Raw genomic sequence first — 17,155 nt, forward strand, 5'->3', positions numbered from 1 at the left:
GTAAAGAGGGGAAACTAGTTCTTCACTGTTCTTGCTGTTCAGGACTGTACTCCCTGTTGATAGCAGGGTACCTGTGAATTTACGCAAGCACAATGTGCAGTGTCCGATTATTAGTATGAAATTAAAAAATTTTAAGAAGGCTTTAATCCTGTGGTGCCTTTGGCATACAGCCTGGTTACAGGAGCTGAACTGACTGTGAATCAGATCATCACAGAAGCATGTTCCCGTACCAGTCACTGTCAGGTCTCCAACCCAACAAGGGTGACATGTCAGAAAATAAATATGCAAGAAGGGCAGCAGTACAGCCCAGGCTTGTCACCTTGGTTTTGGCAGACCTTTGGAGTCAGAAACGTTCTTGGAACAAGAGTTCCAAAGAGAAGCTGAAGGAGGGAGGGGGAGAAGAGGACACAATAAATGAAGGAGTGGTTGCAGCACTGAAATGTAATGGGAAAGATAAAGTTGATGTCAGGGAAAAACGTGAATCTGCGGAAGCAACTACATTAGTTGATTCAAACAGCTCATTCTTAGAGAGTCATTTGAAAATGCCAGAGCATTAAGGCAGTACTCAGGCCCAGTTTCGTCCTTCCTGGCCCAGGAGCATGGCAGAGGTCCAACAGATGCAGTGGGAGGGGAGCAGTGAAATTTTGATGGGTGCATTACACAGTTTGACTAGTTCAAGCAAAACTGGGCTCTTGTCTGCATTTATTATATCTGAATCTGCTGCCTTTCCAAACAAGGAGGTTACACCATGGGGCAACTAACTGTCCATCTCCCTTCTTGTCCACTAACCTTAGGGAGCATAAACTATTGCTTTTTCTGGGAATTTTTGGCATCAAAGAATTTTTCAATTGGTACAAATAATTGAAAGAAAAAAAGTGTTTGTTGCAACTTCCTTGACAGGTGTGTAATATATTTGCAACTGCATCAAACAAGCAGCTACTTGAAAGTATGTAGTTGGGACATAAAGCTTGTTCAGAATTTGCTGCGTTAAACAAAAGTGCTTGGCATTTGAAGCTGTTTTGAAGATCTGAAACGAAAGGAAAAAAAAAACCAAAATATGCTCTCAAGATTTATTGGGTGATAAACATATAATGCTATACTTCGTGCTATGGTGGGTGCACTGGGTTCACTCATTCAGCTGTGAAAGATTTAATATTGACTTGCACTTTCTGCCTAAGAATTAATTAAGAATGGTTTGAAATATCTTATGATTCATGTGGACTATTTGATATATTGCAGGTTCTTCAGCAAAAGCACTTGTGAGCTTGAAAGGTAAGAAATTAATGTGTTATTTACTTGTACCCTATCTGACTTTCAGGTGTACTTAGTTTCTGGCTTAAAGAAAAAAAAAAAAAAACCAAACGCCACCATGAAGGTTTTTTTGTTGTCAATATTATTGGTTTTTTTGTGGATATTTGTTAGTTCTATAGACTAATAATCCTTGGTGGTTGAAACTACCTATGTTGTGGTGTATTTAGACACTGCTTTTCTGGGTGAAATTCCTGAAATGTGTTTTTTCTTCCTAAGTACTGCCTAGGCATCAGGTTTGATGAGAAGATTGAGATAATCTTTCCTCTCTTGAGGATGAGATAGGAGAAGGATTCTTCGCGAGGCCTGTACACGTGACAAAATTTACATTAGGAAGGAATTTCAGTCTCGTGTTTTCTGTCAGCAAGTTGTGGGCTAAATCAAAAATCTGTTTCTTCTATCTTTTTCTTTGAAATTGTCTTCATGAACATTCATACAACTTTTGAATACTCATAATCTGCCCACCATAAAAGTCTCTTTTTGTATTATAAGGCTTCTGTTACACAAGGAAGAAGACTCTGGAATATGTTGTAACTCATGTAGGTTTGTTTCACTAAAATTTGATTTACTTGTTGGTATGCACCCACTTAATCATTTTTTAGAACCGGAAGACGACCAGGTCTTGTAGAGCTTTACCGTCTCCAGGTTTCTGTTACATCCACAGCACAGCTGTCCAGATGTGTGTCAACCTGGCGGTGGAAGTAACTGATTCCAGCAAGGGACATTTCAAGATATCTAAGTGTTGTCAGCAGTAAAAAGTATATTGTTCCTGTTTCTCATTGTAATGAAAAATCTTTCAGGGTTTTTTTGGTTTTTTGGTTTTGTTTTGGTTTGGGTTTTTTTGTGTTCAGAACAATTTAATAAAAAACTCAAAATCTAATCCATTAGTGGTTGAATCCAAAGAGGATGTTGCAAGTAACAAAAATATATTAGTAGTTGATGATGTTATACCAACATTTGCATAGCAGTTATGTTAAAGCATACACATATGCATAGGTGTATTAATGACAGTATTTCTTCACAACAGAGGGAAGCTTATCCAGTTCGTGGAATGAAAAGTACAATTCTCTGCAGAAAACACCTATTTGGAAAAGCAAGAATGCTGGTTCTGCAGTGGAAATGGTAAGAAGCAATAAAAAGTCATGATTGGTAAAAGAATCATAAAGTGAATCAGATTTAAGGATCAAAAAACTTGGCTGAGATTTATAGTGTCATAATTCCCGAATGTTAAACTATGTCCTTCACCAGCAGTCTGCACAGTTTGAACACGAGATGAAAACGCGTTTTATAAATGAATAATCAAACAAATTAAATTGCTGACCTTGTTCAAGATAGCTCGTAATCATTTTCTCTTTTTTTTTTGTCAGGCAAGTGCTGTGTGAAGTGTTTGTCTTGTACCTAGCACCTTGAACTTAGGAATAGACATTTCTGATCTACCGTTTGTTTTATCTCGTGAAATAGCTCACTTCTAATTATGGCAGAGAACTGATGCATAAAGAGGAGGAAGGGAAAATGTCATAATGCGCTTCCATCATTGTGCCTTCAGGGGGGCAGATTTTAATAAAAAGAAGGGAATGTCAGTGAAATGTCATGTCATATTCCGAGAGGTCTCGTAGGACACCCTACGTTAAAGAACATCCTTGGGGTTGGAGAATGAAAAGTAGTGAGCCTGCAGCCTCCAAGGGCACGGTCTGGTGTTTGGGTTGACCATTTCCCTCTCTCTTTTTGAAATATTCCATTGGTGTTTCTTTCCTCATTGTATCACATTCAACCTCTTCTTGACTATTCTTAACCTCCTCTACTTCACTGAATTACATGATTTTTGGTTTAGTTTTGCCAACAGCTAGATGGAACTCAGTTTGCCTACACCTGTAATACTGTACACTCTCTTTACTACACCCTGGAGAGCATATGAAATAACTCTCTCAATTGCTAGGCAGCCCTTTCTCCCATACTCTTCTGGTACCGCCGCCTTCTACAGTCGTTGCGACCATCTTGCCGACTGTCACCTGTTTTTTTTATTCAAATAATTATTTTTTTGTCAACTGTTTGTTTATTGGAAAGGAAGCGTTATGTTTGAAAACTGTTGGGCTTTCCTGCTCTGCACATAATCAAAATATCTGAAGAGCACCCAGTAGTGCATTAAGCGATGTGGCTAACATCTGTCACATGTGGCTGCTTCCGTGATCTTCTCCCTGTAGAGAGAAACTTGCACAAAGGTGGTGTTTATTTTGGTAGGATTCACGCAGGTGCGGATATCTACACACTTGTTGCTATGTGTTTGTGCTTGAGTACATAAAGTCTACAAAATGCAGATCCAGACAGTGACCAAAACTTTGTGATGACCCTCAGTTTCTGCAGGGTCCACAGTTTTCAGCCATTCCCCACAAACGCTCATCTTCTCATGGATACAAGCCTTACCAGTAACGCAGAAGATCGCATGTGCTAAAGAACCGAAGCCGCTAGAAATAACATTTGTGCAAAAACTTTGTCGATATTTAGGTCTGCTGCCCGTAGGTATTAAACGTAAGGAGTCAAACTTTGAACGTAGCTCAGTATTCCATAGAAAGCTGGGATAAAGATGAGAGGATAGCCTGACGTCCCGTGTTGCTGAGATGCAATGTAGTCTTCTGTATTAGTCCGAGTGCCCTGAACACGGAAAGTTTTGCAGATATGTTGTACTGTTGGTTGAAAAATCTTTCCCAAAAGGCCTGACCTATTTAGCTACCATGGATGATCCCTCTTTGTGACGTGAGGCACTGGCAGTCCAGACTGATGAAACACACTTATCGTTTTGGATAGTTCCTTGGAATAGAATTTGGCAGCTTCAGTTGAGGGTTGTAAAACAGTTCTCTTGATCTGGACCATAGCCTTAGCGTAAGGTCGAAGGGACCTCTGCAGTTTTGCCTAGGTTGGTTTAGCTTTTGTGTTCCTGTGTTGGCACCTGCTTTTCATCTGGTACGCTGTCATAGAATCAAGAACTATATAGATGTTTGGGAGAAAAATGTTGCTCTGGAACCAGCGTCTCGGATGTCAAGACTAAAATACAATTGTGTGTACTCACTAGGAACCGGGCTCTTCATCCCATGGGCAAAATGCTGTGATTAGAAAGTCCGGGAGTTCTGCAATGTAAGAGTTTTCAGGATTGTGGACTTCTTTTCTTGCTCAAAAGTTAGAATAGTTCTGACCTTTCGTTTGTAGGGTGGTAGTTTGTCAAGGACAGCAGAGGTGTTCTGTTAGAACATAAAGACATTGAAATTTAAGATTGTTCTTAAGGTTTAGTGAATTGGAAGATGTAAAGAAAATAATTGGATGTATCTAGGTGAAGAGAGAAAAAGCAACATGCATAATAATTAATATGATAAACTAATTACTATGTTAATATGATGTGGGCACCATTTGGTTACCTGGCTAAAATATAATTCCTCTCTTCATTGCGTGTCTCTTTCCTGGTTTGTGACATCTACAAGGAACGGATGTTTTCTTCTGTGTGCGGAATGTGCTTCGGTGTCTAGCTCATACAGGGCACTCCTGTTACTTTAATACACTTGTGTAGTTATTTATAAAATATAAATCATTTAGAGAAAGAAAGACACATTTCCCTGGGAAACCTCCAGCTGTTTTCATGGTGTGGGACAGACAGATGGGGGTTTTTTGCTATCGCCAATTAATTTAATAGGGAATATCTCTTTTCAAACAGGTAACTTTAATCAGTCACAAACTTACTAAATGTCTTTCTTGAGTGTAAATGCTTATTAGTAAAGTTTTATTTCACTTTGTTGATTAATTTTGTTTTTGACTCCTATTAAGGGCTTATCTTTGTCATCAGTATTCTTCGCGTCGTGGGTGTTGCAGATTTCGTCCCCATACCAATTCGTAGCACTTTCACCATCTGTACTGAAAGAAGTGAAATCTGCCATTGTTCTTCCTTTACTCATCACCTTTTCAGATAATTTGAAGCACAAGGAGTGCTACAGGGTGCAGCCTTGGGGCTCTGCAAAGGAGACACGTTTCCCTTGTGGCTGGCTCCTGTGCTGGGACACGGAGTCTTCATGGAAGGAAAAGTTGCTTGCTCTCAGCTCTAACAGCCGGTCATAGGTTACTCTCTTGTCCTCACTGAAAGCACAGGTTTTTTGTTGTAGGGTAAACCATTGAGGAATAACTAAATGGAAGTATTTTTGTTTGCAGTGTGGTTTCTTGTTTGCAATCAGCCTTCTAATTCTCTTTGAGCTATAACATCTTAGCACACAAGTAAATTTAGTTAGCGTAAATTCTAAATTCTTCTCTTTTTTGATATTTTCACATAACTTATGCAAGCTCTAGTTTCTCCAGACTTCAGCTTCTTAGCATTTTGCAGTGTAGGCACTTACAATGACTTAAGAAAACAACAAACCAATAACACTTTATTAGACTCGTAAGAAATCCTTGCAAAAAAAAATTATGTCCAGCTAAAGTTTTTACTGAGTACATACCAAAACAAACACACTGTTTGAATAAACATTTTTTTTGACCCAAAATTCAGAACAAACTGTTTAACAGATGTGCTCATAACCAAAGCAAGGACTATTTTAAGCTTAGATACACAAGTGTTTAGACACCTAACTCCTCTGGAAACAAGTGGGAGTTAGCTTCTAAATACTTCCGTGGAACTGGGCCAGCAGTATAGTAATGGGTTATAGTTAGCATTGGAAAGCCTGGAATCTTAAATTCCTTCTTCTCTTCTCTCAGTCCTTAGATCTCCAACTGCTTGGAGGCACTATTTAGTGTGTACCATGTGCCCAAAAACCAATAGGTGGCAAGAGAAAAGGCATTCCATTTCTCTCACTGTGAATTCTGTGCATGAACAGAGAAATCAGATTATTTTTTTCTTGTAATTCATTCTTAATTTTGATACATGCAGCCCTTCAGAAATTCAAAACGGAGTCGACTCTTCTGTGAAGAAGATGACAGACAAATAAACACAAGGTCACCCAAAAGAAATCAGAAGGTTGCGATGGTTCCACAGGTACCTGCATGTATGCAGATATTTTTACCAAAACAGGGGAACAAGCCTATCTGTGTTAGCTGAAAATTTAGAATATATTTGCTTTTCAAGTTGCATTATCAGTTTATGAATATTCTTGTGAGGAAAGCTGTTGCTAGGAGTAAGCCACAATTCAGGACAGATTTATATTTTTCTTCCTCATAACTGGGTTCCTCAGTTTGTTTATGGGAGTACCTGTTCTTTTTGATCCTGGACATAAGCACACAGAGCTAGAAAGGATTCCAGGCTAATTGCCCATCTTGCTCCCGCAAACAGTCATATCCTGTGGTCTGCATAAATTTATTCAGCTTCGGTTAAAAACTGATGAGGTTTCGTGCACTAACTGCATCGTTTAGAAGGCTGCCACAGCACTTAACGTATTCCAACAGTTAGGAACCTGCTCTAGATTTATAGCCTAAATGTATTCATGCCCATCTATACCTTCTTGATCCTGTAATAATGTTCTATGATTCAACTTGGTTTTCTCCCCCTCCACTTGTCTGTCTACTCCTTGATACAGCCTGAAAGAGCAGCTGTAATTTCTCTCAGCCTTTATTTGCTAAGTTAGACAGGGCAACATCTCTTAGTCTCAAAGAATTGGCTCTGTAGTAGCTTTTTCATCCAAATCACTTCTCTGTACCATCACCTTACAAGCCTCAATTTGCCACACTGAAAAAATACTACTTGGATACTGGTGTTACTTGTCTTCTTAACTGTGTTGTGCAGTGTCGAATGGGGAAGCCTTAGCAGTTGCCATTTTCCTGGGTCTGTTTTGTCAGAGATGAGGACCACGACATTCCTCTCTGTTCGTTACCATGATTTCTTAACAGTAGAAAGGCCTGAATAATGTCCTAAGCCCAGTTGGTTTGTACTCCCGTGTCTGGTTCAAGAGGTGCAGGGATTGCTCGGTAAACGTTTGTGAGGACCACAGCTGCCGTAGCACACAGATCTCGCTGTCCTGCTAGGCTTTGTTTCCTGGCGTTCTAGCGGGAGAAAGGCAACCTGTGTCTGGAATGCAGTGGTTAAGGTGCAGCAGGAGCCAGTGAACCTCATGCGTTACCCTATTGTGGCTGCTTCTAAAGGCCAAAATGCTTTCTTGCGTTTGGGGAAGGGTAACAACTGACCACAGCGTGGGGACCCAGTTAAGCTGATGTTCTCAGAAAGCTGTTATTTTTTTGCAAATAAGTTTTTCTTTCAGTCAGTTAAGACAGCCATCCCTGGAACAGGATTACGGAATTGTTTTTCTACGGTCTTGTTTAAACGCAGGTCTATGCATTATGCATGCAATCTAAGACAGCGTCTTTCCTGACGTTTATAAAATCACTTTCAAACGTAGTTAAAACTTGATTGCTTATGTCCATGCTGGTTACTCTGGCAGTTTCCTAAAAAGCAGACTCTCTGCTGAAAGCTCTGGCTGTATTACCTGTGCTAGCTTCATCCTCAGTTTTGGAAGAGGTAGCAAGAGTAGAAGGACCAGAGCCGATGAGGCAGTCGATGTTGCCGGCATCTGAGCCCCAACACACGTTGGCTCGCTTGAGGCAGTGTTCGGTGGTGCCTCAAACACTTGAAGTCTGTGTGTGCTTCAGTGACAGTGCTATTGTTACCAGTAATGTCGTTTGAGTGTTGGAAAATGTTTCTGTTAGAAGAGCTTTGTACAGTGATAATTTGTTGTATTGATCAAAAAAAATGCCACCTGTTATGTTTGACTGCCTTGCTGACATAACGCAGTACCAATTTGCAAGAAAGAAACTGTCATGCATCAGTATGTGCGATTGAAATGTAACAGTTAGCGATGTGCAAACTTCTAGTTTAATTATTTGCATGTTGAAGAAGCTGAGACTCTGTTTAACTGTTTCCTTTATTTTACTGCATAGAAGTTTAATACAGCAATGCCGACGCCAGACAAGAAAGCATCGCAGAAGATCGGTTTGCGGCTTCGTAACCTGCTCAAACTTCCCAAAGCTCACAAGTGGTGCATATACGAATGGTTCTATTCAAATATAGATAAGTATGTGTGGTTTATAACATTATCTCTTATTAGTGTAGAAACAAATAACGTTCTGAAATTGAGCTGCCGATTTTCATATATTGGTTAGGTACTCCAAAGTTTATTCTTAAATTATTAGTTATCGAAAGTTACTTAATTGTTTTGTTTGGGTTTTTCTTTCTTTTTTTTTATACTGAGCAACCTACTTGGAATAGTCCCTTAGGTAGTCTTCTATGGAAAGCCTTCCCTCCTGAAAATAATTTTGGTTTTATCACCTCTGCCTATACCAGAGACAAGATTTTATTCATAATGTTTTTAGCATCTTAAGCGAGATGTTATCAGAACACTTAGGCCTTTTTGAATCCTTGGCTCAGTGTAACACACAGGGCATGGGAAGGAAACTGCTTCTTCCTAAGATGCCTCTTTCCTAAAGGGTGTAAATGTTGATTCAGATATTTCTTCCTCATCATCCTCTGTTTATAACAGAGCTCCAGGTTGTGACTATTCAGCTGTTGTCTAGATAGCAGCGTCCTTCTGGGATCCCCTAATCTAACTCCTAGACAGTTTCTGCAATTGGTGCCTCAGTTTCTAGCACTTGTTCTCTTAATGCCACTGTCAAGGTGCTGTGAATTGTTTAAAAGAACCATTTTAATTTAGTCCCTAATCAGGAAAAACTTAAAATTCTAAAATTTAAAAAATCATTATTGATGAATAGAATCTTAAAATCTACACTGATTGACTGTATGAAATATGAAAGTATTTAATATGCTAAAGAATGGCTTCAGAGTTAACGAGCATTCTTCTACAGAATATATTAATAACAAAATAATTACTGGTTTTCCTTCCTGTTTGAATCACGATTGCTGTGGCTGTTTTCCTTAACTGAGAAGGCAGTCACAGCAACAGAAAAACATTTTAGGATATGTTTATCACAATTAGCCAATTTACATGTCCGTTTTGTTAGTTTTAAATTCATTATCTGTAGGATTTAATTCCTTTGAAAGAATTAGTCTTTATAAAACCACCAAAACCCAATAAAGAACCCAACCCCTACTTATTCCTATTAGTAATTTTAATATGTGACATATAATTATGATTTTTACAACAGTCAAGGACTCTTAGTTTATTCTCAGATGATTGTGGAACTTTAAGGCTCAGTAGACCTGAATTTGAGTTTAGCAGGTGATTCTGGAATATATAAAATGAAAGTTGTCAATGTATGCTTGTCATACTAGTAAGATGTGATCAAGTTAATATATTATAACATAGTTTGCTAGGAAACTACACACCTGGAAGAAAAACTGATGTAAGTTGGTTGGAGTAACGTAATCTAGACTTAATGAGAAGCTTAAAGTTTAAAGCATGGAGCCAACTGACAAAATATGGCTAACTATGCAAGTCTCAAAATATTTTAATCAAATTGTCTGATCCAAAATAAAAAAATTAATTAAAATGCCATGTCTAATATAAGTTTTTAAAATATTTTAATCTCTACAGCTCTCATCTATGATTTTTAGATTATTGAAGCTGTTTCAGTTGGCTTCTCTCTGTGCTGCTGCAGAGGACTGTTTTCTGTAAAATCCCATTGACTCCTGGCACTCAGGCGCTTCTAAAGAGCTACTTGCTGCTGCAGTGATCGTAGACCCTCAGAACCAGATGCAGCTGTAGTTGCTTACACCATTCCCCAGAGTTTCCAGAGTCTTGTGGATGCTGTGGGTTTTCAGTTTGCCTGCTTAGAGACAAGTGATAGTAAAAACAATCCCCCCCCCCCCCAAAAAAAACCCAAAACAATTGTTCTTTACACAGATATCTTACCTTAGTTTTATTTTCTCCAGATTTACTATTGCTCTTTTATACACTTCCTTGTCTGTTTCCTGAGCCTCACTGATCATCCTCTCTGGTTGTAAGTAAAGTAAAAGGCACTCATAAAACATAAAGATACAGACAGGTCATAGCATCAAAGAGAAAGTCATAAGTTGTGTAGGTAGGTTCTCTGAACTGTCACTTCTATAATACTGATCCTCTGCTGCGTCATGGAGTCGTGATGTGGTGTAATAAAAGTCTCACCTGTAGAGCTGTAGAGAATGACAAGTTGGCTCCATTTCCTGTATTTGGAACCCTCTGTTGAGAATCTGGGTTATAATTGAAGGAATCTATAAAAAAGGTGCTGCCTGTCTGTTTCTCAGTATCGTGTTTTCCCTTCCTTTACTCTCAGCACCTCACCATATCTTTATGGTTTCCTTCAGTGTGTTGCAGTGGCCTCATGACACTGCATTGGTTTAGCTGAAGTTTCACTGGGTGCCTTTATATACATTACAAAGCGGGATGAATACGTATGTTTCCCTGTAGTAACAAGACAGAGGAACGTTTTTTTAAACATCACTGATAGTAAGGCTCAACTAGAACAATGGTCCTGGGAACTTTCTGTCTTTGTTTTCATTTGAATTTATTTCAGGGTAAAGTTTGAACAGGAGTGTCTTGTTTATGTGACATTTCTACTTTTTGTTTTCAATGTATTTCTTGTGATGGATGTGTTTTGGAATCTTGTGACAAAAGTTTATGAAGTGCAGCTAACAGAGAACCAATTATGTTTCAACAGACCGCTATTTGAAGGGGATAATGACTTCTGTGTATGCCTGAAAGAATCTTTTCCGAATTTGAAAACCAGAAAATTGACAAGAGTAGAGTGGGGGAAAATCAGGCGATTAATGGGAAAACCACGGAGGTAATTTTTTTTTTCTTTCTTACTTTTCACCTAATAGCTACATATAGTTTTCATGTTACTGGAATTGTCACTTCTGAAATAATTTTGCATACAGGTAGTAAAGCAAAATAATAACAGAGAGTGGAAAAACCTTTTCTTGAAAAGGTGTTCTCTGAGCACACGCAGTGGTCCCCCGCACACCCTGTTACATGTGACCAGCCCACGTAGCTGTCCCGAGCCTAGCTGTGAAATCTCCTGTTCCCACAGTAGATGCCTGAGTGTCCAGACTAGGGCATGTCAGAATTATTGTGGTATCTTCTGTGCCGCGGTGCTTCCTGGCACACAAGACAGGCTAATTTTTCACTGTTTTCTTCTTGCTATAACTAAGCTCTTCATGGGGAAAACAAGGGCATCTCCTTGGTTTTTTTTGGTGTGTTTTTTGGTTTGGTTTGGTTGTTTTCTTTTTGCTGCTGTTGCTTGGGGGTTTTTTTTTTATGACACAAACCAATCTACAGATTCTCAACTTTTCACAGCTTGGCTGCCAAAACAGAGGAGAAAGTCACCCATAAAATATTAGACATTGTAGAGAAGAATCTGAATTTAACAAAGGGTGGTTTTTTTCTCTCTCTCCGATTTAGAATTCTTAAATCCACTGATTCAGTTCAGCCTTTTCACAGAACATGTACAATTTAGCCTAGAGAAAAGAAAGCTCAGTGAGGATCTCATCTCAACTCTGCGTATAAATATCTGAAGGGAAGGTACAGAGAGCACAGGGCCGGACTCTTTTTCGGTGTTGTCTGGAGACAGGCCAAGAGTCAGTGGGCACAACCTGAAACACAAGACGTTTGGTCTTTAAATAAGAAAATATGTTTTTTCCTGTGAGGGTGACTGAGCGCTGGCACAGGTTGCCCAGAGAGGTGGTAGAATCTTCATCTGTAGGGATACTTAAAGAAAGCTGTCTGGACATGGTATTGGGCAGCCTCCCTGCTTGGAGGGATTGGAGCAGATGACCTCCAGAAATCCCTCCCAAACCATTCTCCGAGTCTGTAAGATCAGGCTAAAAATATGTAAGCAGTATTGCAGAAATAAGACTGGTTTACTTACAAAAGTGTAAGTACTAAATATAAATACTAAAGTAGTGAGTCTGTTTCATAGATCGCTCTATGGGGTCAGATTATATGTTGTCTGACGGAGGCTATTTCATCTTCTGTGCCTGCAAACAACTTCACCTACCTCAAAAATGCCAGCCCAGGGAAGGCGGCAGAGCCTCCTTCCCTTCTGAAAGGGTGTTCATATCATTTGAGCTTAACTGTGACATAGCTTTTAGTTCCTCTATCGTCATGCTTCCCACTGAGGGGGAATTGGTGTGTTTGGAGGTTAAATCATCACTTACTCATTTCGCTTTTGCCAAAAGTGGGTACCGCTATGGAAGATCAACTTGCCTCGTTCAGCAGTCTGTTGGGCCAGTGATAGAACTTCCTTTTTTCTTTTTTTAGTTTTCTGGGGGGAGGTGTTGGGGAAGGGTGGTGATGTTTGTTTTGCTTTGGGTTTTTTTGTTAAGCTACCATATAGTTGTTGTTTTTAAAAAGAGACTCATGCCTAAGGAACCACAAGTCGAAATGGGCAGGAAGTCATTTTATCTGTATTCTGAAGTACAAGTGTTTGACTGGCTATACAGTCTGGTTTTGTTTATTAACCAAAAATTTACGATATCCTGCTTTTATCAACCTAAAATAAGCTTTCCTGTTTGCTTTTAATGTCTTTAGTAATTTAAAAAAAAACCAAAACCCACATTTATTGGTAGTCTTTTTCAAGATCTCCCGAGTGGTCTTTGGGCTTGGTTCTAAAAGATTTTGAATTACTCTAAATAATTAGAATGCTTTTTTGAGATAATATTCACCTACCTGTGAGCAAAGCTTTTTGACATTGCTGTTTGGTGAGCTTACTTGCATATGATGACAGACAAGAAATTTCTAAATACCATGCTGAAGAGGAGAAGAAATAGACGTTCTGCATCCACATTGTTGATGGAAGAGGATAGTAGTGTCTCTGTGTGATAGCTGTGCACGATTGTTGTCTTTTTTCTTTTTAATTTTGTTTTAAATATATTGTCATATTTTCTTGTGTCTGCTGCTACTTTAAATGTCCTATCACACCATCAACAGTGTGGTTGATTGGCACAACAGTATGCTTCATGGGAACCTGCAAAGCTTGTAAGATTCCAGTAGACTGTGGGGAAAGATATGCTCCAAGGAAAGGAAGAGGTAATAGTTAGTCTTGTACTCTGTATAAACTTCACTGGGGTTGTGACATAGCAATGGGTATGAATTAAGCTCAGCTATGCTTGTCCTGCAACTATATGATGGTGATGATTCCTCTGTTAGTTCAAATTCTCATGACCAAGAAGCTGAGAAGAATGTTCAACCTCTTAAAAAGTCTCTATAGAAAAGTAACGAGGTTGCAATGTGATCTGTACCATAGTTTTCATCTTCCATTTTTCCTAGGAATGTCACAAAGATGGGTAACCTTTACTAAATACATTGAGGGGGGAAGGGAGGGGCATGGGGTTGGAGATCTCCTGTAACAGAATCCAGAATACATTGCAAATACTTTCTACCTCCATGACCTACGGCATTCAGAACAGAGACTTTTTCAGGACATCTGAGCTAGTAGTAAAACAGTAGTTGCTGTTGTAGAGACCTCCAAGGTCAGTGATTAATTAATATATTAGAAAAAACAGATTCAAATCGAAGAGCATCGGTCAAAGAACATCAGGCAATATCTGATGTTCCTGATGCAAGACCCTGAACGTGATCAAGACTATTATTGGAGTCTGTATTGCCCTTTTTTAAAACGGTTCAGTGTTTTGGGTTTTTTTTGGTCTTGCTGAGCTGTCACTCTGTGCTCCTCAGTGAAATTGCAAAGCTCTGACCTGCATTTTGCTACTTCATATGCACAGCCCATGGCAAGCATTATTTCACACTTTTCCTGCTCAGTTGTAAATATGAAGCAAATAGCATCTTTAAATGCGAGTGCCCAAATAACCTTCACAGAAGTCTCCCAACCACTATCTCTCTCTCTCTGCCATATGCCTTTCCAGATACTTTGAATTCCTAATGAGGATCATTAGGCAATACACAACTCCAGGTAAACACATTCTGCTCTTCAGTGGTAAACTGGTGAGTGGGACACGAACCTATGGCTGCTCAATCTACAACAGTTTCTAGGTTATACAAAGACTAGTGACGACCTTTGCAGTGATAGTGCCTGGAAAGCCTAGTAAGGAAACCTTCGGTGCAGTGCATTACTGCACGTACCTGAGAGAAGTACGCCACAGCTTCAGTTCATTCATTTTTGACTGGCTTTTCTTTTAATGCCTTGCTTAGTCCTAAGATCTCGTTGTGTTAATGCTGTACACACTGGACAAAACAGATGGTCTATGTCCCTTATAACTTAGAAACCATGCATAAGATTAAAGGCAAATGATGTATGCATATATACTAGACGAGTGTGAAACTGCTGGGCAGCATGAAAGACAGTGGTGTTGCCATCCTGGCAGCTTAGTTCTTATGTTCTTCTCACGCATGTTGCAAGGAAGAGAAATATGGGAGAGTAATGAAATGGCTTTGTGGACCACGCTGAATGAGGGATATACAGAATAAAACATAAGGATGTTTATTTTGGCATATAATAAGGGAGTAGTAGAAGCAGACTTGGAAATAGGAGCTGACTGCTCGGTACTGAGAGAGAAAGAAAAAACTGAGGAAGATGTTGAAGGGATTTAAAACAAAATATTTTGCAGTGTAGAAGGGGGAACCAGCAGATGAGTTGTCTGTCCTATAAAATAACCTCGTAAAATAGGACCTTTTATTGATCAGTAATCAATATATAACTGTAGGAGCTCCACAGAAAATGTTTAAATTGCGTTAGACTGCTATAAAGCAATTAACAAAGGTAGTAGATTATTTGATAAATAGATGCTTCTGTGATTAAGCAACTTACAATACCATCTGTACTCCTTTTTTAAATTACTTCTTTCATTGACACAAGAGCAATAAAACTTTTTTAGTAAGTAACGAGAGATAGGATCGAGGTCCTTAATGCCCTTATGCTTTTAGTATCTCCCTCGTGCAGCACAGAATTGTTCAGGTTGGAAAAGACCTTTAAGATCACCAAGTCCAACCGCTAACCCAGCCCTGCCAGTCCACCACTGAACCGTGTCCCTAAGCACCTCATCTACACGTCTCTTCAGTACCCCAGGGGTGGTGACTCCAACACTTGCCTGGGCAGCCCGTTCCCGTGCCTGACAGCCCTTTCAGGGAAGAAATAATGCCTATTCAATAATTTCAAAGTGAAAATGAATAAAACCAAGTAAGGGCCTTGGGAGTAAGTCCTCTGTCTTTTTAGATTACATTTTAAGACACCTCCTCCCCTCCACCTCCCCGAGTATAGGGGAGGAGACTGCTAGAGATTATCTGATTTTATGCAATAGTGCAAGTTCAAACAAATTTGTACTTTTACTGTGATCAATCTCAGAACAATTCATCTGCATAATAGAGATATTGTGGCTGAGTTGTACTCTGCACAAATGCAAAGAGATGAGCTGGAGAACTGCCCTTTTATGTTCTGAGGCTGGTGCCCTTTCATACTGAGTTTAATTGAGCACATGAGAAAGGGATCTACTTTCAGTATCAGCAAGTATCAGTATTACTGTATCCGTAAGTGATGGCAGCCAGGGACCTCGCAGCAAGTCCTCCTTACAGGCATTGAATTCAGAGTAGATTGGATGTGGGACCTGCTTTAGCTTTGTTGTGACACCAGGTGGATCCCTATAGGCAGAAAAAGCCTTAGAAAGTTGTACTCTTCTGATACGCTAATGCAACAGCTAGCATTCCTGAGTAATATTTTTAAATAAATGGTTATTTTGGGAATGATAATTCTGGGGAGGAAGACTGTCTAAATCTGTTCAACATAAACCTTTTCTTCTGAGCTTCACCCCGAGCTTTTCTGTTTTCCCTCACTGATTTGTTAGCTATGCCTATTTATTTGATGCATCTTCACATGTGTATGTTTTCAGTGCTGAGTTTAAGTATATTTTTACCTAAGTATATTAAGTATATATTTTACCTGATTGTACTCTAGGTGTTCCTCTGCATTCTTTGAGGAAGAGAGATCAGCGTTAAAACAGAAACGGCAGAAAATAAGACTTTTGCAGCAGCGGAAAGTTGCAGATATTTCACAGTTCAAAGATCTTCCAGAAGAAATTCCATTGCCACTTGTAATAGGAACAAAAGTTACAGGTAATTTCTTAAAAACAAGTCAACAAGAAAACAGCCATGTGTTTTGCAAAGATTTTAGTAAACCGTAATGTAGTTAGTGCACATAGTTAAAATAAATCTAGAACATCAAAAATTGTAAGTCTTTATTGTTAGCTCATTGAGAAGGTGCTTGTGAGGATTAGCTAATACTTTTTAAGCAGTGATACAAACTTAGTATGGCTTATTAATTCTGCTGTTCAAATTGTAGATTTTTTTTTTTTTATGTCTAGTATATCTAACAAATCTTGGATAGAGAGATGCTTAAATCCAAAGGGCTGAGTGCAGTCTGAAAATTTAAAATCTAGCCTAATATAAAACTTGAGCTTTATCTTTCCATAAATATAAAAATAACTGTTTTGAAATATTCAATTGATACTGCAGTGTAGTTGGGCATGTATATTAAACATGCCATTGCCCTACTGAAAAAGCTTACACATAACTGGGGAAGAAACAGTGTTAAAAACAGTCCACTCGTTTTGTCTATTTCAATAAAAAGCTCATGAAAACTCCCTCCTGTCTGTTTGTGATCCAGGTCCTTTTCACTGAAGCATGGCCTATCCCTCCCCTCTTCAGCTGGGCAGGGGGCAGAAAATAGGATGAAAGGCTGGTGGCTCGAGATAAGGGCAGGGAGAGATCGTTCAGCAATTACCATCATGGGCAGCACAGCCTCAGCTTGGGGAAAAAGATTAATTTATCACCAGTCAAAACAGTAAAAAGATCTTTACATCTTAAAACACCTTCTCCCCACCCCTCCCTTCTTCCCAGGCTCAACTTCACCCTTGCTTTTCTCTACCTGCCCCCCACAAGTGGCACAG

At 39.2% G+C, this 17,155-nt stretch overlaps 1 protein-coding gene across 1 annotated transcript; it reads left to right on the forward strand.

Moving 5' to 3' along the window:
• Positions 1–1,232: 1,232 nt before the first annotated feature.
• Positions 1,233–16,322, forward strand: LOC104509417 (protein lin-9 homolog; the record flags this gene model as incomplete). Its single annotated transcript, XM_010151354.1, has 6 exons — positions 1,233–1,272; positions 2,336–2,430; positions 6,209–6,313; positions 8,206–8,339; positions 10,918–11,043; positions 16,165–16,322. Coding segments are annotated over 6 exons (658 nt in total), but the record flags the coding sequence as incomplete, so codon positions are not given.
• Positions 16,323–17,155: the final 833 nt, after the last annotated feature.

Source organism: Eurypyga helias, unplaced genomic scaffold, assembly GCF_000690775.1.
Source record: "Eurypyga helias isolate BGI_N326 unplaced genomic scaffold, ASM69077v1 scaffold3740, whole genome shotgun sequence".
Lineage (NCBI taxonomy): Eukaryota > Metazoa > Chordata > Aves > Eurypygiformes > Eurypygidae > Eurypyga > Eurypyga helias.